This window comes from Asterias amurensis, chromosome 7 (genome assembly GCF_032118995.1).
Source record: "Asterias amurensis chromosome 7, ASM3211899v1".
NCBI classification, from domain to species: Eukaryota; Metazoa; Echinodermata; class Asteroidea; order Forcipulatida; family Asteriidae; genus Asterias; species Asterias amurensis.
The window spans coordinates 18,398,797-18,420,079 of NC_092654.1; the positions used below are offsets into that span (position 1 = coordinate 18,398,797).

Here is a 21,283-nt window from a genome sequence, read left to right on the forward strand (position 1 = left end):
CATTATTTAAAAATGAGTCAATTCAACAGAAGTCTGATTTGAAAGAAATTGTTTAAATAACAATTGGTAACTTAATTTAACTTTTCGTAGCAAAATGTTTGGTTAGTTGCGACATAACTGAAATTAAAACCATGATTTTCTCCGTAACATGTTGAACTGTCATTATCTGCCCGTCAGTGTGTGTCTTCACAATAAACAGAAGTTTACACCCACAACTCGATTTAAAATCATACATTTATTTCTTACCATTATTTTTATCTTAACAATTTACAACAAAAAAGAAAAACAAAGTGTAAAACAAAAACCACAAAATAGAATAGCGCCACCAATGTGATATGCGCGTCTCGCACACTCTTTTAGCATTTACATGCGCCTGTAAATTTAGCATAGAGCGTCATGGCTAAATTTAGATTTGTCACATGACCTGATCACGCTAGTCGCGCTTTCTCCACTGCTGAAAGAATTGTAATATCAAATTTATCTATTCTAGAGGCTGTATTTTATAAACTGTAATACTGCGAGGCCTAATTTAGCTACAAATAATGCCTATTTGTTTTTTGTTTTGTTTAAAGCAGTGTTTTATTTTACAAAATCTAAATTTTTAGTTCTCAAAACCAATTACCAGAGGGAGAAGCAAGGTATATTTCAACAGCCAATGCCGAGGAGTAGGTTTTATCAAAATCAATGGTGAACTCTGCGGTCGAGCTCATTCGGCTGATCGGAAAAAAACATGTCGTCAAACCGAGGATTTGGGATTTTTATTTTCTGTTTAGTGGGGGCTTGCCCCGACCGAAATTGACGCCTTCTGGTAAGTTGTGTAATTAAAAAAATTCTAATTAATAATGTGTGTTTATGTTGTTAATGTCGACTACAACTTCTTTCGAAAATCTCGGTCAAATTTGGCTGTCATTTTATTTTAGGAGCTGTCAAAATGTTGTCGTATGTTCATACCTGTGTAGCAAGCACAGCCACACGGGTTATGTACATACATGTAGCACTGTACTGTTTTGCATTCTAATGGTAACATAATTTGTAATAGTAAACGTGTACAGTTACACATTTCACACACAATAATAATATCTTATTTACTCTATGGTTTGTTCGAGTAGTTTGTTGTATGATTATGACAATGAGTTGGTGTGGATTTTTTATCATTTTCAACTTCATGAATTATTAACATTAATTTGGCAGAATAACAAGGAATGCACATAAATTATTTATTTTCATCAGTCAGTGCACAAAACTGACATTGGTAAAAATCGCTGAAATAATTGTGAGACAATGGAGCGTTATGAAATTAATTATTATGGATAACTTTCCGTATGGCGCCACCACTTTTTCACTCATTTTTACAAAAAGGGATATGTCAATCAGGTAAATTAGATACTATATTATTTTATTTCGAATGAAAAAGTGGTGGCGCCATACGGAAACTTTTCCATTATTATCCTGACTCAAATTAGTTATTCCTGTGCTATCAATGGTCAGTGTTAGTTCAAAACAATGTATGAAAAGTAGCGACAGGGCCTGTTTAGATATTTTTGCTAGCGGCATCGAAACTGACTACATCTTCAATAATTTTCTTTTGACCACATTATAATTGTGACATATTGCTGAACCCTTTTGGTTGTCAATGATAGTTTCAGTGTGGCCGAGAGTGTGTGAATCGACAATCATATGTTGATTAACTGGACATGGTTTGTTTTCCTTCCTGCATGGTTATTATTAATTATGACGGTCTAATCACAGATCAGATGTAGTACAATCATCAATGTATCAAATTGCAAAATGCTAACAATTGCAAGTTTTGGTTTTCCCTATTATTATTATTTTACTTTTTTTTTTCTATTTCTTTTTTTTTTTGGGGGGGGGGGTCACGCCAAGTGGGCACAACAATATCTTTAATTCCAACTTGCAACCATTGTTTATTTTACTCTCTCCATGATTAACTTACTTACTGGTACATAGCCAGATTTACATTAAACAGAATACTCTAGATAGAGTTTGACATAATGTGACAATTGGTTAGACTTTGTCCTGCTAAATGTTGTTTGTTTACTTAAAAACAAAATGTAGGCCTATACAATAAACAAGTGGCTGTTGCTTTGTTTTAGGGATGTGAATGACCTGCAGTACAGTGCAGGTTTTGCGTTATTTACAACGAAAGTTACATTTTCCCCAACCCCATAAAAGTAGAAGAGGCACCAATTCCAGCCAAGGCAATGTCTCGTCTTTCTTCGTGAGTTATCATCTGCAATAATAGATGATGTCGATTGTCTACAGTGTTTTCTGTTCACCCCAAAATAATAATAATAATAAAATAACAAAGTAAATTTGAAAGCATGTAGTGGTAAATGAGTTGCTCCAACGGTTGGTGCCGTCTGCTGTTGTTTTACACAAAGAACGTAATGTCTAAATGATTACAATTTGACAGTCTTTGTATACATTTTGAATGGCTTTTTTAATGTTTTAAATTGCCTTTTTGTTCATCACAAGTTTAGATGTTTTCCTTGAATTTTCTATTCTCTAGAATTGAAAAGAAAATTTCTTCACCATCACATTATTTAATAATTCATGATGAAATGTCTCAGTCTGAAAAAAATAACAACTAAAATTGTCAGCACCAATTCAATCCATTTCTCTTGGCTTAAATGCCACAGGCCATATTGATCTACATCGTGTGCATGACCTGCCAGCCAGCGTACTCTAAATTTAATTAGCATAGCCAAAACCCCCAGGTCACTAAAAGCCAGGAAAATCCATCTTCTCTGCAAATCTTAAGGAAGTCCTGGTAGCGTTCATCATGGGCGCCATTCAATGCAAACCCAGTCCTGGACACTCAAACAAAATGCATTTTGATGAAATGAAAAATGTGAAAATTTTAATCGTAATTATAATTTTGTTTTATCGGCCTATAAATAGGAGAGAAAATATCATTTATCATTTGTGTCTGTACACTGTTCAGGGGTTGGTATTAAACCAACAATAATTTACAATAATTTTCTTTTCAATTGTCATTTCATCATTTTGTCATTCCGTCAGGCTATTAGCTGCTTGCACATCATGTAAGAGCCAAAAATAAAATTTCTTAATTGTGTCTGTACTCTACTCAGGAGGGGTTGATATTATTACCAACAAATAATTATACATGGTTTTTTGTTTCAATTGTAAATGTAAACAGTCGTAATTGTAAAAATTACACAAAATATGCCAGCCAAAGAGGTCGCGGCTTCTGTTGCCCCCTAGTCTTGGCCTTGTTTTTCTAATAGAAGTGCTCTCTGGAAGAGTGTTCAAGTGGAATTTAAATTCAAATTTCCCTCATTGATTTGCCATTTGTACTTAGTTCTTGGGGAAAACACCCTGCAAGTGCAGCAGGCATCATCGTCAGCATACTAATATATTAATGCTTAATTGGTTTGAAAGGTGAAAACCCATTCATTTCCAACCTCTAGAACAGCATTTGACGTACTTACATTTAGTTTCAAAAATAATATTTATGAAAATAGTCAAATGTATTAAGTATGCACGTTGTTGTTGACAAGGTGTAGATCCCTCCTCTCTCTGACCTGTCACACGTCACACCAGATGGATAATAAATGATGTTTGTCAGGATTAGACTACCATAATATCCTGCATACTCACCTGAAGATGTTGTAATGTAGGTTTCTGCTAGAAATAATGGTTTAATAGTCCTAATTGTTTTATTGTACAAAACTTTTCTTTTTTGTTGATTGTTCAACAGAGATGGCTGGTGATTGCAAATTTATCTGTGTTGTTTGTTTCAGTGCATCAAACTAATTATCAAAGCGAGAAAATAAGTAACATGCACGTTGTAAGAATAATATTTGAATTTTTATCTCATCACATGTACACAACAGTTGTAGCCCTACATGTATGCTACCTATGTGTACATATGCCTGCAATCTACAATGGAAATGATGATCTTACTTCCAAATGGGTGACATACTTCAATGTTTATGGAACCATGGAGGTAGAAATGGAAATTGCATATAAAATATCTACAGATTGACATATTGGGATTTTGACAAACATAGTCAAACCTTTCTCTGTTGTCACACCTTATTTGCAACCCATTACGAATTGTAGTTTGCCCGCCAATGTATTGAGGAGAAACAGAGTATAATTTTGTAGTGTCCAGGATCCATCTGTGGTCGTTGGCCATTGACGTCACATGAGCCTGGCAAGCGCTGTGCTATCTACCATCCATTAGAGAAAATGTACATGTAACTACGCATTTAATTACAAAAGGCATAATATTATTAGTGGATGATTGCATTATCGCCATAGTAATAGACGAAAATATCAGAAGTAAACACCGTCTTGTTTTGGTGTTTTGTTTCAATAACATATTGCCAGCAGAAAAATTACGTGTGTATGATGTCAAAATATATTCCTTAAACAACACACAATGCATCAACAAAATACTGAAATTTCATATTTGTAGATGGAGTAAGTGAGCAATGTGAACCTGTGAAGCAATTTTTTTGTAATGTAACTGACTTTTAATTAAGAAAAATTTCATAAAATTGTAATTTACAGTTTATAAATTCTTTTATAACAAAAATGGAACAACTTGTAAATCTCTACTCATCAGCATTTTACCAAGGATGTTTTTATAAAGTTTAATCAAAGCAACCAAACCCCAAGTTTGTTATGCTCCTCGATCAACCCACCTTTCATTAAAAAAAAATTACATTTCACCAGACCTGCCAGAAAATTTACGAATCGGTGTGAATTGAAAATCCACTCGAAATCTAATTTCAAAATCTCTTTACATCGTGCTCTGTCGGAATTGCTTCCCCTGGTCTTCATAAAAACTGCTGCACACGTTCCCAGACGCCTTTCCGTGAAAATAATCTTACACAACAGAAGTGCTGGCCTGGCCTTTGGCGATAAAAATTGAACGGCTGACAGGGGTCGGAATTGTGTGGGGGGGGGTGGTTGTAAGGAGATGGCACAAGCAAATAAATCAAGCAAGATTGCGAGCGTCAGTGCTTCTCGGTTAAGTGTCTCTGTGGAAACGGTGTGAGTTCAGGTGGGAGTCAAAATGTCCATGCTGCCATCCTGGTCCCGAGCATTATTTTTTCCTGTATCTTGATGATGACAGCGGTTCATGTTTCAGATGCTTTGGAAGTCCGACAATGGTAATTTCATTTTTGTGTTTCGCTTTTTTTTTTAGTCTTTCTGAAACATTTGTGTTCTCTTGTGACAGACTTGCATCTTATTGCTCCATGCTTGCATATTGTACTATATGTACATCCTACTATTTATATGTATAGTGTAGAGTGTAGACATCGGAAACATGGAGAAACCGAAGCCTGGCATTCATGTTGATAGAAGCATGGAGAAAGAAAGAAGAGACTGTGTGTTGGTAGTAGGAAGAGCTATTGTGAATGTCGAGAAGTTGCAGTAAATGTATTGTAGTGTGGGACCATGGAGAAATCATGAGCTTGGATTTGCAAGATGTATTTTCAATGTTTTTAAATGAGAAACAGAAAGTAATCGTGGAAAGCACTCTTTTGAAAAAAAAGAAATTATATTAATTTCACATTTTGTTGGCCATCAAACACATTCAGAGTTTGACTATGTAAGGCCTGCGCTAAACGTGACTTTTTTGCCAGCAAAAGTGCAGCAAATAAAATGAATGGGTGAAAAAAAACAATGAATTAAATTTAGTCAAAAATTTTGCAGCTCACAATTGTTTAAAATGGTGTACGCTGAAGAAAACTGCTTAAAGAGTCACATTTCAGGTAAAAAGAACCTGGGTTACCATAATATGTGTTTTTTATCCACGTACTGCATTTATTCGGATCTAGAGTAATGAGACTGTGTGAACACTCCAACTGTCATTCAAATGAATGTCTTTTAGTTTTTGTAAAAGCTACAAGGTAAGAGTAAGTGTTGACATATGACTTGACCAAGTGCCTTGGTGATGTATTTGGTTGGGCAAGTAGAACATAATAAGTTAAGTTTTGGAAAAACAAGTTTACCTGAGGCTTGAGGAAGGAGTGTAATTCCTAAGTGTAGAAGTTGATTGAAACCACAGTTTGCTCAGGTGTTTGTTGGAGGATTAGTTTTGCACTGTGGTTTATTTAAAATACAAGAATATAGGATTTAAACAGTGTTGTACCATTTAGGTAGAAACCTCCATGGTTGTAAAGTTTTTAACCCAGCTCTCTGATTTTTTGTTTAAAGGTGGCCTAATCTTGTTCTTATCAATGTGTTCATGCCTCTTTTTAATAACTGTAAGAAGCTTTGTTTTACAGCATAAACTTTGTCACAGAACTTGCATAAAAATCTTCATGTGTTTGTACGGAATAGTATCATTTCATTTGGTTGTATTACATTGCCTGCAGGTCAGCAATCCACTTTCTTCTTTTTGTTTAAAGTGTAAATTCGAGCAGATTGTAAAGGAACCATTCATCTGAGGCGAATGATACACTTCACTTTATTACTCTTTTCACTTGGGGCTTTCAGGATTGTACAGAAGCTGAATTCACTACTAAGCCAGGCTGCACTATATTCATGCATGATTTGTTTTGCAGAAGCTCCTTTGCTTGCAGCCTCAGACTTCTGGCTCCTCCAAGGATGGAAGGAAATGCTAAGCAGCCGGAATTGATTGGCTGCTCAGTAGTACACCACAACACTGAATATTCATCTAAATGTTAGCCAGGCAAAATCATAAATCAGTGCCCATTGGCTGAAAGGATGTGTGTATGCTAATTTGGCAGACTTGGTTGGCTTGAGGTCTATGCCAGACTTTGAATATTCATTATCTTTGTGTGTGTTTTTGTGTGGCCAAACTGGTTTGACCTTTTTCATTATGATATTTTTACCAGCTGAATGGATGACATTCTGTGGTTGACTTTATTGGCTGAAATGTTAGCATTATACACTTCCAATACCAGGTTTTTCTGTGGGTTTTCAAGTGGTTAGTGTTTCATTTTGTGACAACAAATTATGCTAATTGATACTCCTATGGTATGGGAAGTAGAAACCACCCAGTATGAGTGCTGTCATTGGTGGAAAGCTTGTGGGTCTTTTCTTGAGCAAGACCATTGTATGCATATTTTTTGTTGTATGGTCTTTGTGTGAGCATACACAGCTCAATGGTTAGATTTTAATACAAACAACATAAACAGTGTTTACATTCGTACCTCTTGGTGACCCTCCTTGGTTATAAGTTGATAAGATACAACAAAGGTTACAATGCACACACTGGAACCCTTGTTTTATGTATCCTTTGATAATGGATGGAAAAATAATACAAAATGTATACAGATCTTTTGTTTTCTGAAGAAACTATGTTTTTCAAATAGAAGCTTGCAAAATGTTTAAAAAGTACCAGTTGTTTTTTTGTACAGAAAGAAAGTGTCCCAGGGTGGAAATGAAAACACTTTACACACTACCTGAACCAAGTTTGAAGTTTGACATGATGGAGAACTTTTCCCTGCAGAAATCCTTCTTTTGTTGCCTACAGTTTCAACATTACTACAAGAGAGCATGTGCTCACATGTTCAAACCTAAAGCTTCAAACCTTAAGTTAAAATCAATAAATCCATTAATTAATTTTTAATTTCATTTTGGTTTCAAATTAGTGTAGTAAGAAAATAACACAATAAATAGGACCTACATGCAGTCACCTAGTAAACACCGCAGACGTGTAACTTGTGAAAGTGCGTATTATTGATATCACCACACCCATCATGCCCGGACTCCCTCCAACAGCATTTGGCACAGATGAATGGTCGCATCTCGTGATCGCGTCCGCACCAACGATTTCACTTTGGTTGCCATAGCAATGGTGACACCTGCTGGTAGTGATATGAATTGTACTATTGATTTTGGTTCTGGGTGGAGTAAGGGAACTGGGAGTGGGTTGGTGTTTGTCTTTACAAATTAATGCTTTTTTTTTGTAACAAATTTAATTGTCCTCTCTGTTGGGTCGATCGGCGTTCATGTGGAACATGTGATGGACTGATGCTACAACTGTACTCGTACTGTGTGCTAAATATTGGATACAGATGTTTCAATAGGATGATTTTGTCGGCATAAATTTTGAGCATATGTTTATTTACAGTAAACAATCATAATTATAACACAGCAACACGGCACATTGAACAGCAGTGATTATTGTATTTTTTCAGGCGAGGGGAGGGGGGGGAGCTCACAATTCTTGGGACAATGTCCCATTGAAAAATACAAATCATGTCAAGTGTATGTGTGGGTGGTATGTATTCTTTCTTTTATGATGCAGTTGAGCGATCACTCACTTCAAGGAATTTTGCAAAGCAAAATATTTAGGCCATTTTATACATACTGACAGGTTTTATGCAAATTTATTGCTAATGTTGAGCAGCAAATGACATTTTTGAGTAGCAACTGATTCTCTTGAGTAACTCTTGCTATGCTATAGAAGGATCAATTACATTGTACTGACGGTTATGCCTTGCAATTTATCTGAAATGCCATTGAATCTCTTCTTTTCTGACCTGTACAAGGTGCATCTAGTAGAATGCATTCCGTGGTTTTTACTCAATTTAACTGAACACAGGAATCAGAGCAAAACAAAATAAACACAGGTGTCCCATACCATGGAGGAATCCAGCTCCTCTCAAACTTGTCAACTTCTGACAAAACTTCCTGTTTTTCTTCATCCCCTTTGTCCTGTCAATCATTCTCAGTGACGCTATTTATTTTTAACTCCAACGATTCCAGATTCCAGTCAACAAGTTTGTCAATAGAGTGATTGGTAGTTAAGAGTTTATACCAAAGTAGAACCATGTAAACACAACAGTATTGATAATCACTAAGGTGCACACAACTAAATGGGGAACAACCATTACCTCATCAGTCAATGATTTCATCACTTGATATTGATTGCTACAGTACCCAAAGTAGGGTGGTATTGGATCATTCGGCCCCATTTCAAAAGACCTCAGAGGTGTATACAATCAAGAAATGAAACCTGCCTGGTGATGGCTGGCGGTGCTTTTACCCATTGTCCTTGTGTCAAAATATCAGCTGCATTTTTTCTGCTTGTAATCCTCCGGTAGTTTCTTGAAGTTTTTGGACAATAGGCTCTCCGGATCTGTGTTTGTTTACACAAATGGCATAAAAATCCCAGGCAGTGGAAGAGTTCCGGAGCTAATTGTAATCTAAGCCCTTCTTTAGTGATAACCTCCAAAAGGGAATGAAACCACAAAATGGTCTGAAAGGTGTTTTCAACAACTTCCTTTTTTTCTTATTTTTTTTCTCATCGTCAATCAACCTTGGCTGGAAATGATCTAATCACTAACAGGCCATTTCTTCAGTGATTTTGTGATAACGAAAGATCAAAGTTGTGTCGCCCTTTTGTGTGAGTTGTGTACCAGATTAAAGTTATTGCCTTCGTAAAAGCTGGCTTTATGTACTGGTAACAAAAGTTGTTTTTTATGAAAGGGGTTGGCGTTATCAATCATCCACAAGTTCCTCTGTGAAGTGCTGTTATTTTGGGGAATGACATCACCCCCCCCCCCCCCCCATTGATCTGGATCCATTCTGAGTACAACCTTCATAAAGGTGTAACACTGTGCTCTATCCAGCCCCCCCCCCCCCCATCCTGACACCAGTCTATTTAAACACAAACTAAAATGATGTCATCGAGGCGATCGAGCACCATTGCTGTTTACACACCCATATCCCATCATCCAGCACCATTCCTGTTTACCCACCCATCCCTTGGTCCCCCTGGAATGAGAACAGCCAACAACGAGGGCTTGTCTGGGCAAGCAACCCAAGTTGAGTTTCATTTTATCACAAATGTGACTTTGTACTAGCCAGATCATTTGGAGTTGGTGTTCCATCTGAACAGGTCCTCATCTATGTGGTTGACACAACAGTAATGTTTCTTCAGCGTACTGCCATGGTTCTACTCATGGATTATATTTTTGACTGTTGACAGTGGTGGAGATTTGCACCGCAGCAAATTTTTAAGGTAAATCTTGAATTTTTGAATTTGAGTACTTTACTTTTATAAGAATGAGAAATTTCAGATTTTTCTCTGAGTTCTGACTTTTTTTAAAGTCTACTTGGTGTACAAAACATGTTTTTTCTGAAATTAAAAAGTTGGAATCTTGAAACTGTAGGCCCTACTTCTCTAACACTGAGGATACTGTTCACAAAGCTCCTTGGAGGGAATAAAGCTGTGTTTTTCTCAAAGATAAAAAGCTGGAATCTTTCAAACAAGTTATCTAACACTAAGGATACTGTTCACAAAAGCTCCTTGCATGGAATCTATAACTACAATTTAAAAGTGGAATTGCCATCATTAAAAATAAACACAAATTTGCTGTGAGATTATTTGTTTTTTGAAAAGCCAATCTGCTCCTTTGAGGTATTCATTTAGTTTTATGGTTTTAACACTGTATGATGTAGCATTGTAAAAAATGACTGACTTGATTTTAACCATGTATGGTCTTATTGTTTTACTGACTGGTCCTGTTCTGTTTACTGTGCCATTAACCCAGATATGCTTGGTAATGTAATCAATTGAGATTTATCAACGCTCAACCTGACACTAACATAATGCGTAAATTGTTATTCACCACATCACCTGATGATCAATGGTTTAGCATAGGTCCAGTACATTTGTGTATAAAAAAGAAAATGGTACCATCATTGATCAACATAATAAAACCAACCACAGACAAACCACAAAGGTGAGCGCTCCACATACCTAATATGTATTCCGTGTTTATGCGTACATGTACATGTATGTGTTAGGCCTACATGTCACATGTCAATCCTCAAAGACACTGGACACTATTGGTATTTGGCAAAGACCAGTCTTCTCACTTGGTGTTTCTCAACATATGCATAAAATAACAAACCTGTGAAAATTTGAGCTCAATCGGTTGACGAAGTTGCGAGATAATAATGAAAGAAAAAACACCCTTGTCACACGAACTTGTGTGCTTTCAGATGCTTGATTTCCAGAACAAAGCAAAGGTCTCAAATTCAATTCAAATATATTAGTGAGAAATTACTTCTTTCTCATAATCTACGTTACTTTAGAGGGAGCCGTTTCTCACAACGTTTTTTACTATCAACAGCTCTCCATTGCTCGTTTCAAAGTAAATTTTCAAGCTATCAATTATTTTGAGTAATAACCAATAGTGTCCAGTGCCTTCAAACTCAAATCAATCACAGTTTAGTAATAATAACTGAAAGCCCTAGACTGCAAAGGGATGAAAACTAAGATAATCTAGGGAGCATTTGAAGCAGGTAATGATAGAGAGATTGTTAGGGATGGGGGTAGTTGGCTGCTGGTTGCCAATTGATTTTGCAGAGTTGGTTGTCAGCGCTGATTGCTTGTCATCGGATCATAATAATTTTACTTGCAGGGTGTTCAATTTAGTTAGTGTAGATGAAGTACACACTGCAGTTTCTGCTTCGTTATTGAAAGGGCAAGGGCACCGGGGCATTTTCTCCTAATACTCTAATTGGGAAATTTATATTATGATTGGAAGCTTTCAAGGGGCACCAAGGCAATGATTAGGCCTATGGGCGTGGAGGCGATTGCCTCTTTTGCCTCTTTAAAGCAGCATGCACAGTGGTACATCGCTATTGAATGGTTAGTACTTTTTGTACAAAGCAGATCATCCAGGTTTTAGAACATTCAATTATAATCATACTGTCAGAGGTACATTTAATTAATTTGATACAGTGCTTTAAACCAAACCAATATCAATTAATTTCACTGTCAACGTGTACCCTAACTGGTTTAAGTCTCAATTCCATTCATACACTACTAAATTAACCCCCCAGCAACACAATTTTCTGATTGATGACTGTTTACATAAAAAGTAAACAGTGAACTGTCAAAGGAAAGGTTCAACTTCAAGATTTGACTAATTGCTCAAATTCATTTGCGACAGTTTATGAGAGTATAACAAACAGAAGACTGCATTTAAACACGCGTACAAAACTGGGACAGAAAGTGTATTTGATTAATCATCTTACACTTTTGATTTCTTTGTATGGAAAAAAGTTTACACAGCAGAGCTGTTGGTTTATTTTCAATAGACATTTACTTGACTCTAAATTGATATTATCTCAGAGTGCAGCCTCGGTTTTCATAATTTATTTTCCTTTATAAGGACTTTTTTTTTTATTCAAGTTGTTTATGAGAAATCTACTACATTTATCACAAAGTTGTAGGTTTTCTAAAGAAATTGTTTATCATTTTAGATTGTGGTATCGTGAAACAATGCTTTTAATTAAAACACTGAGAATCTTTAAAGAAAGTCTTGGACCAAGGAGGAAGGGTGTTTAAATTTCCTTCCTCCATGCTTGGACTAGTGGCAATTATTGATGTGTAATAGAGGTTTCAACTCGGTTATAATGAGTTCTTAATTACAGTTAGTCACTGATTAAAAATTTACATTTAACTTTCACCACGTTATCAACTCCATGATTCACTTAAAATGACCTTCATGTGGCTGTTTGGTCCCAACAATGATCTTACCCCTGTGTCAGACTTGAACGAAAGTCACCCAGCTCACCTACAAGAAGCAAACACACATTTTGAAAATTAATCGTCTACCATTGGGAAATGACTATCCTTTCTACTGGGAATGAACTAGGAATAAAACTGAGCAGCAGGGCTGTGAGGCATAATGATGATGAATTCACCGGCAAAGGCTGCATCCAAAGTATCCCAGAAATGACTGGAGTGCCAGAGATGATAATTTGTTGATATATGGTTTATGCATACACTCTGAGCAGTAGACTTGAACAAGTCTTGAACCATCCTGACAGTTCAAATTTCATCATACTCCCAAACAATGTGTTTTTGATATTCACTGTGCACCAAAGACTCACACAAGTCTACTCTTGGTAAATATTGAACCCATTAGTGCTCTCCAAGTAAATAAGCTCGACTTGCACAAGTCCACTGACATCATATTTCAGCATCTTATTACAATATTAAATATCGGGTGTTATATTTTATTGAGCAGCATTCAGTGTAGTTCCAACATTAATTTCATTTTTGTATACAAAATATGAACTTGAACATAAACTTGTGAGCCTTATAAATCCTGATCATATAAAAAAAATATATATTTTACAGTATTATGAGACAACGGATTATATGAAAGCATAAAAGACAATGAAATGGAACTTGACTTGAACTGGCCTACTTTGGGGTTTTCACTCATTGTTTTATTTATGCGTAAATATCTGTATTTTTTTTAAATTAGTCTTTAGCTTCGAAGCTGAAAAGGAGCTGCAGCATACACTTTGTTATAATAGAATTGTACAAGTTTGGTGACTCTTACCTCACATTGAACGTTGAACGTTTCCAAATTTGGATCTCACCTTACTCGTCTCATGAGGTTTAAAAAGAAGCGTGACTGAGCTTAAACAAGTCTTGTTCCTACTACCGCACTTTGTTTGATCTCATAAATTAGTCAGTGGGATAGTGAGATGAGGGATACTGCGCTTGGATGACTTTGTACTTCCTGGGTGGAGTGATGATGATATTTGATATGTGGACGACATCATTGTGTGATTGTGATGGTGAATGGAGGATTCATTGGAATGGGGTGTTTAGGTGATGAGGAATATTTACTCCCCATCCTGTTTATGAATGATATGGAGAGCATCATTAGTGGGATTGTGTTGTGCACAATTATTGGTTTTTGTTGGAAAGGGTTAGTTGGAAAGGTTGAGCGTTCTGTGTGTGGTACTTATTCAATGTAATGAGTTTGAAATTGTGTTGCACACTGGAAGATTTGCATAATATGTACATTTTATGGTAATTATATAATGTGAGTGTATGAATCTCATATGAGGAAAAAACACTGTTCACACGTATTGTTGTATTTGAAGGATTATGCGAGTGTACGTACATGTACTTCAAAAATTGCTGGGAACCGGTTTCAGATCATTGCTCAGTTATATTGATTGTATTTGTTTAATTCATTTTATGTTTTGGCTCATTGGAAACATCCCCTTTATGGAATAGCAATGGGTTCAAAGAAAGTCACTTGTTTTTCCAAGCAATGTCCATTTGCTTAAACGTGTGTTGAGAAATCTGGTTGAATTTAAACTTTTTTATCTTAATTGGATTCATGGCTATATATTTCTCAATTAATAAAGAGCAATCTCGCGCCTTAAGGGGTGGGGACTAATATATGTATGGAGAGGCATACTTAATCTCTAAAGAACGGAGACAAGATGTTCATGAGCCAGCGAGACGTGCAGCCTCTCCCTCTTGTGAATTAAGATAAGAAGCGACGATAGACGGCGCGGCGGAGCCAGCCAGGGCATCCGTAATGTCCTGTTTTATGGTCCCAGATGAGAAATAATGGAAGGGAAACTTGGATAGTCCATTTTTGTGTAGGGTTTAACACAAAAAATATATGAAACAGTGAAATCTATAAATTGTGAACATTTTACTATGATTTAAAATAAAAAGCTGCATTACATGTAGTCCCATTAGTATGCAAGTCTTATTAGTATTCATGCCTTTCTAGTGTAATAATAAGAATTAATGCGGGAGGCAGTTAGGCTCAGGTCAAAACATATTTTTTACTATTATATTATTACTATAGTATGCAAGTATCTTTAGTATGCAAATCTCATTATGCATGTCTTAGCGGGGTTTGCCCTTAATTAACTTTTTTCAACGATTGGCCAGCAGGACCAGTTATCTTTTCATTTCACTGGTCAGTCAGCTTTTTCACTGGTCCGTATTCCATATTAATTCTAATAGGGATGCTTTTCAACACTAAACCAACCAGTGGGATCACTTTGAGTGTATTTTTGCTGGTCCCTGGTTGTTGTAACTGGCATTTGGCCAGCAGACCACTGTTAAGGGAGAACACTACTTAGTATGCAGGTCTCATATCATTAGTGTGCATGAATGTAGTCTTAAGATAGATGTAAAGAAAGTTTGTACTTGACAGCTTGAATGGGAGGAAGCCGAATCCACAAATGTCTGCAATCTTTCATTCTTGTAACAGTGCATTTATGAATACAAAGCGTAGACTATGCCCTTGCTTGTGGCGAATTTCACAGGCTGCTTGGTTGGAGACAACCAACTCCACTTCACTCAAAATTAACACTTGAGTAACTACAAGAGGCATTTTCCTATTAATAGTATTTCACATTCGGACTGATAAATTATGCGAAAATGTAATGTTCTTTGTTCTTTGAGACTGTCAGGAATTGGTTGCCAGTAAATTGCCTCGTGCATGACCCTTAGACTATTGACATCAATTGGTACAACTTGATCCCAATTTTAATAGTGTGATTCCCATTTTAAACTTTATTGAATGAGGTTTTCAGAGAAAATGATATTGCTTGCGAAGCCCTGCAAAGCTCATTAGGCCTATATTACTGTATAGGCATTCAATGCTGAGAATGTACTGCAACATGTCCAGATTGTCTGTTGAGGTTGAAATGACATGACAAGGCCACATTCGTGAATATAATGCATTCACATTAGCTGTTTACAATGTACTTGATGTACACCCTGTGAAGAATGTAAACGTTGTGAGAGTTGAGATCCACTTCCGAGTCATCAATGATCAAGAAGATGGGGGCCCATCGCGGAGGCGAAGGTGTTTTCACTTGAACTCCCCACGCCATTATTTTGCTAGTGTACATGATGTGCTTTAGTTTATCGGTGTCGGGGTTCTACTCATTTACATGATGATAGTGTATCGGGTTCCTGCAGTACACACACACCCACACATAATTTTGTTCAGGTCTTTTTTTTTTTTCTTCTGTCTCAAAACACATCTTAAAGAAAACCATAAATTGCACAGGAGGGCTTTTGTTTGAATCCAGACTGCTAATTGCCCGACCACCCAGAAACTTTGGTCCAGCATGCCCCCAGTTTTGTGAAAAATCCTGTGGGAGCACCCTTAGAGTGTTTTGCATGCAACACCCACACAATTTTCTTGTGGATCTGTATCTCTTGGCATCCCATCCTTGTTGTGTACTCTGTAATGAAATTATGGTTACGGTTTCGAAGCGTGTACATTGTGACAGGGAGCCAAAAATCCAAAGAGAGTCAAATACACAATGTGGGTATTTTATGCACAGTCCCTGCTGCATATATATACATACACGTAGGTTGCTGCGCGAGGTTTTTAAATTATGAATTTTAGCCTCCGCCGTTGTAAATGATGGATGGCTGTAGTGCATTGTTTATTCAGTGCTTCACGAGTCCTGCTGAAAAATGTAGGGTTATGTTAGGAACTGAGCCAAACTGCTTTCTAACTATAAATCAGAAGTCATAACTGTGCTACTTAAATAGTGTTCACTTCATAAAACAGCCTGCAATTATGTCTATTTAAAAAAAAATTATTATTAAGGAATTACACCATTCTGCAAGATAATTATTTTTGTGTGTGTGGGTTTTTGTTGGTCTTCATGCACAATTCAGTTATAGTTTAAAAAATAAAATAGTAAATTTCTTATAGTATTTTAAAGGAACCTTCTTATAAGAAATATATTTTGTGTACAAAAGAAGCTTTTACAATGTAATTGGGGCATACTATCACCCTCCTTTTGTAAACATTTTAAACTGGCCTGGTAAGACAACATCCAGTTAGGTTTCTAAAACACAGACGCCTTTGGCACCGGTCACCATACCCAGCCAAACCAAATACGCTTCCCCCTCGTAATAGAATCCCGGTTGGCGCCATGTCACGTACAGGTCCTAGCACAGTGTCCATATCCCACGTATTTAGGCTAAGAACATGCACAAGCCACCTTTAATGCAATTTCTAGTTCTCAGGTTTGAGCTTAGAGCCGTTATCGGTGCCATAATGTCTGATACTGTGTTGATTGCTATTCACTGAGGAACCACGTGCCTCGGTTCAAGCGCCATCTACGCACTTTTCAACTCTCTTCTTATTGCCTTTCCTCCTGTCTTTTTTTCTCTATCTCCCGTCGTATTCTAAGGGGTTTAATCGTGGAGGCCCCTCTTAAAGATCATATGTCTTGGGAGTTTGATGCCTGCGCTTCTTGGGCTTGTGTTACGTGTTGATGATGTTTTCTCTGTTGCATCTTGGAGGGGTTGGATAGTGTGTTTATGTATGGGAGGATTTGACTAATGGAAGCGGAGACATTGGCCGAAGAATTGAAAAACAAAAAAGGAAGATTGTCTTCTTGAATTGGATCAACCAGTACACAAGTGTCTTGTTGTGAATGCAAATTTGCTCGGACAGCTGTTGGTAAATTGTGGTGTAATTTGGTTTGAGTTAAACCCTGAAATATAATGCTGGTTGACGATATTAACACAGTTCAGCATATGACTCCACAGTTAACCGTTGGGACATCTTTTAAATAAATCAGCAAAAAATAGACCATACATTATGTACATAACATTATCACAAAGATAGTTTTGTTTTCGGCTTAACCACGGAATACAGAAGAGGACATTTAATAACTAATTTCATTTGATTATGAAGACTCTATGTACATCATGATGAAGACTTACTGTTGGACAATTTTGATTTGGGGGTTTATTAAATTTATATCAAACATTGATTTCCACTTGCAGAAATCAGCAAAAAAAAATGTGATTAAAGGGAATTGTGTGTTTGAACTGAGGAAATGATTTTATAAAAGCTATTGGGTTTTGTATTGTATGCACCATGTACATGTACATATTGTATGTGAGCATTTATAAGTACATTTTTAAAGTATTTGCCATTGTTGACATACGTGTATTGTACAATACTGTTTTGTATCATGTACAAATGTTGAGAATTCACATTGAAAACATGTACAACAATAATCATAAAGCGAAAATGGTTTAATTGCCTCTTGTGTCAACCAAACCCTAGCAGAGTCTTTCTTAAAATCTTTCTCATTTTAGCTTTTGAGAAAAAGACTCAGCCAGGGTTGAATCTTTTTGGTGGTGAGCTGTCTTCAACAGCTTATTCATAATACATAAGGCATACAGCAGGATGTACCGAAACGTGACTCGAAGCTCCAAGTCATCCCCAAGCCATATTTACCATGGGATTATCCGTTAGAGCAATCGTCATTATGCCAATCCCCCAAGCGACCATTATTTGTCTATACCATTAACAGGAAAACAAGTCTCTCAGCGAAAAAAATAAGTCCGAATGATGTGCTAATCACTCCATAAATAAAAAACAATATTCATGTTTTAATTTATCCATTGAGTCTTACATGCCACCCTTGACTGTACAAGGCCTCTGAGAGTATGAATTGCCCATCGCCAAATACTGTCAAAAGAGACTGGAGATAAGTTAATTGACATTGTGGATTGGATAGATAGCCACCCTGTACATCAGGCCACATCGGCGTTACTGCGTTACAATTCACAAGGGGCTCATACCATGGGGCTGTGAAGGGTTTTTTTTCCCTGCTTATTTACTGCTGTTGGGGCATTGCTGATGTCCGTGGGTCCGCTGAGTGCCAAGAAAACCCTTCTTGGAATATGATGATGTTGGGATGTGATGCAGAACTAGTTAGGTCATTATAGATGGTAATTATGCACTTTTGTTTAAAAGGCGTTGTGGTGTTTGCGCTCGTATATAACGGGTCTGAGTAAACAATTATGGTATTCCTTAAATGATTATAATCTGTACTGGGTTATTGTTTGAATCCATGTCAATTGTCAAATTAATACATAGCTTATCAGCAGCAGATAAAAAGAGTATTTGTTTAGGGGTTTTGTTCTTTTTTTTGATGTGTTAGTTCATGAAAATTAAAATTATTGGAAATGTTTTTGTTTATTATATTGATTTGTGTTTTACCGTGGGTAATGTTTTGTTTCTGTAATTGAATTATTCATGTATTTTTCTAAATTATAAAATTTTAATGTTTAAACTTGTACAGTGACACTCTTAACATTACAAGGAAATGTTACATTTGTGAACACTTAAACAACCAAGAAGCTCTTTTACTTATAATGTGTAAACATTTATCTGGTAAATCTTGCATTAAAATTCATGTACGAAGTGCTTGCGAGCGCAGTGCATTTGTTTTCGTCAAACACTGGCACTTCTCATTTTATATGCATTCATAATGTGTCATAGAGATGCATTTATAACCCAGGCTTCTACTGCTGGGCCAGAGACACAAGGTGTTTTACATGTAGTGGCAAACATCCTCGTGTTTTGTTGTCCTCATCGTGATTGATGTTTACTTAAAGATCTCTTTCTTCAATGCCCCCCCAAAATATCACTTTCCTGCTTGGAGTTAATATAATTAAATTTCATGAGTTTAAAGAAGCGTATCGCGCCGTCTGTTTTGGGGTCTCTTGAGCCCAGAGCATGACGGACAGAGCGTGATTTTTCCCGCTATGCGAGTATTTTCTCCGGACTGTAATTGTGAATCGTGGCCGCTAATTGTCAAAGGAGATACTCTTGAAACATATGATTTTGCGAGATGGACACATGGAACTGCTGGGACGCCTACGGCGCTTTGGCATAATTTTGTTCACTGTGCATTGTGAGCCTAGTGTACTCTAAAATTACATGTACTCTCGTCATGCATGCAAATACATAGTACAGTACTAAGTACATTTTTGTGCAATGCTGTACAATATTGTATGTCCAAGTACATGTATTGTAATACCTAATGACCTATATAATAAATAGCATCACTCATTTACATTGTAGGATTACAGAAGAAGGTATCATGCCTGTAAACGTAACTATAGAGAAAGGATGTAACATACACTTCCATGTTTAGACATTGTGGTACAATTAAAAATTACCAGCACACTGTATATATTTACATGTGTGTTTATGCTCCATATGCTACCTCCATGTGTTCACTGTTCACTGTGCCTTACATTTCTACACATTGATAGCTAATGCATAATTCCTAGTAAAACTATGGATTTTGCATTGTTGGAAGGCAATCAATATTCTCTATTGTTCTCTTTTTAACCCTGTCACATAATCTGTCTAGTGCAGGGCGTCGCATATTACCAGTCTCATTGACCCGCCATTATCTGATTAAAATGGCTTTGTTTCCCTTCACGCTAATCCGCTTACAGCGCCACCTAAATAATCAAACCAGGAATATTAGGTAGAGTCAGGCCTTCTTAACTCGTGTTAATTAGAGCGGCGTTCTCTTTGTGTTGATACAGTTCGAATTCTGAGAGGCCTCCTTAAAGTGAAATGGGTTGTTGCTAACCACCAGTGAAGAGGGTTTTCTGCTAAATGTGAAGTGGGTTTTTGCTAGCTTCTAGTAATGTATTTTTCTAACTCATCTTTGTTTTTCCATTGTGCATTTTAAAAATGTGTAAATATTTTTATGTCGTTTTACTTGCAATTTGGCTGATGCCGCGATTTGTAAATTTGTTTTTAATTAATCATTCATGAATGAATGGTTGAAACGAAACAAAATGTGAAGTGGTCATTAAGCGACCATGAGGCATTTAAATAAAAAAAAAATAATGATAAACGTTTGGTACTTATGTTAGATCAAAATGACCGGATGTCATGTCAAGGTTTTTTTGTCATTGTTTAATTAGTTTCACACCAACATCTGAAGACTAATTCCACCCTTTGTTTGTGCCTTTACAGCTTCACACCTTTAGTCTCCATCACAAGAAGTGCTCTATATATTTGAAATTCTGCCCTCACCACAAGAAGTAAGCACCGCCCCCCTCTCCTCTATGCCTGACATTGCCATCGGCATGGCCACCTTGTCTGTGACAGACTGCGGGGGTCACATGTCCAAGGACAAGCCAATGACCAGCCGTCACAGCCCTGCCAAAGTCAACGTCATGAACGATATGGAAATGAGAAATCGAGAATTCAACAACTGGTAGGTCACAATCGAGTTCTTAATTTTTGTCTTATTTCTGCATTTTCTTGATTCCATCCAGTTTTGGCCATGACACTGCTCAGGAATTGCAAAGGTCATGGGTTCGAATCCCACCCGAGTAGTATGCCTGTGGGTTTTTTTGCACAGAACTCAGGTAAGGACTGAGTATACAGTGCTAACACACATCGGTGTATATGGGTAAAACCAAAATGAATTTCTTAATGCCTGATGCCAATTTAACATCCGTTAAATCCATCCTATTTGTCAAGAAACACCAAAATGTACATGTGCTCAAATCATACTTTCAAGTGTACGGCAGCAGGTGTTAAACAGTCATTTTAGTCACAAGTTTTAAACTTGTCAACTTGTCAATTGTATGTAAAAAAACCTTGAACTTTTGTTTTGAACTTCTTTAAAAGGAAAACCACCAAAAGATAACCTTTTG

The 21,283-nt window shown here is 36.7% G+C and overlaps 1 protein-coding gene across 2 annotated transcripts in view; it reads left to right on the forward strand.

Annotated features, from left to right (window-relative positions):
* The first annotated feature begins 684 nt into the window (after positions 1 to 684).
* Positions 685 to 21,283, forward strand: part of LOC139939494 (mitogen-activated protein kinase kinase kinase 13-B-like) — a 39,380-nt gene continuing 18,781 nt past the window's right edge. The window contains exons 1-2 of one of the 2 annotated variants that reach the window (XM_071935456.1): positions 685 to 808; positions 20,595 to 20,838. In XM_071935456.1, coding sequence (XP_071791557.1) covers positions 20,687 to 20,838 — 152 coding nt within the window. In that variant the 5' untranslated portion in view covers positions 685 to 808; positions 20,595 to 20,686. Of the gene's footprint in view, positions 809 to 9,848; positions 9,998 to 20,594; positions 20,839 to 21,283 lie in introns of those variants that run through there. The other variant, XM_071935457.1, reaches the window with a different exon arrangement.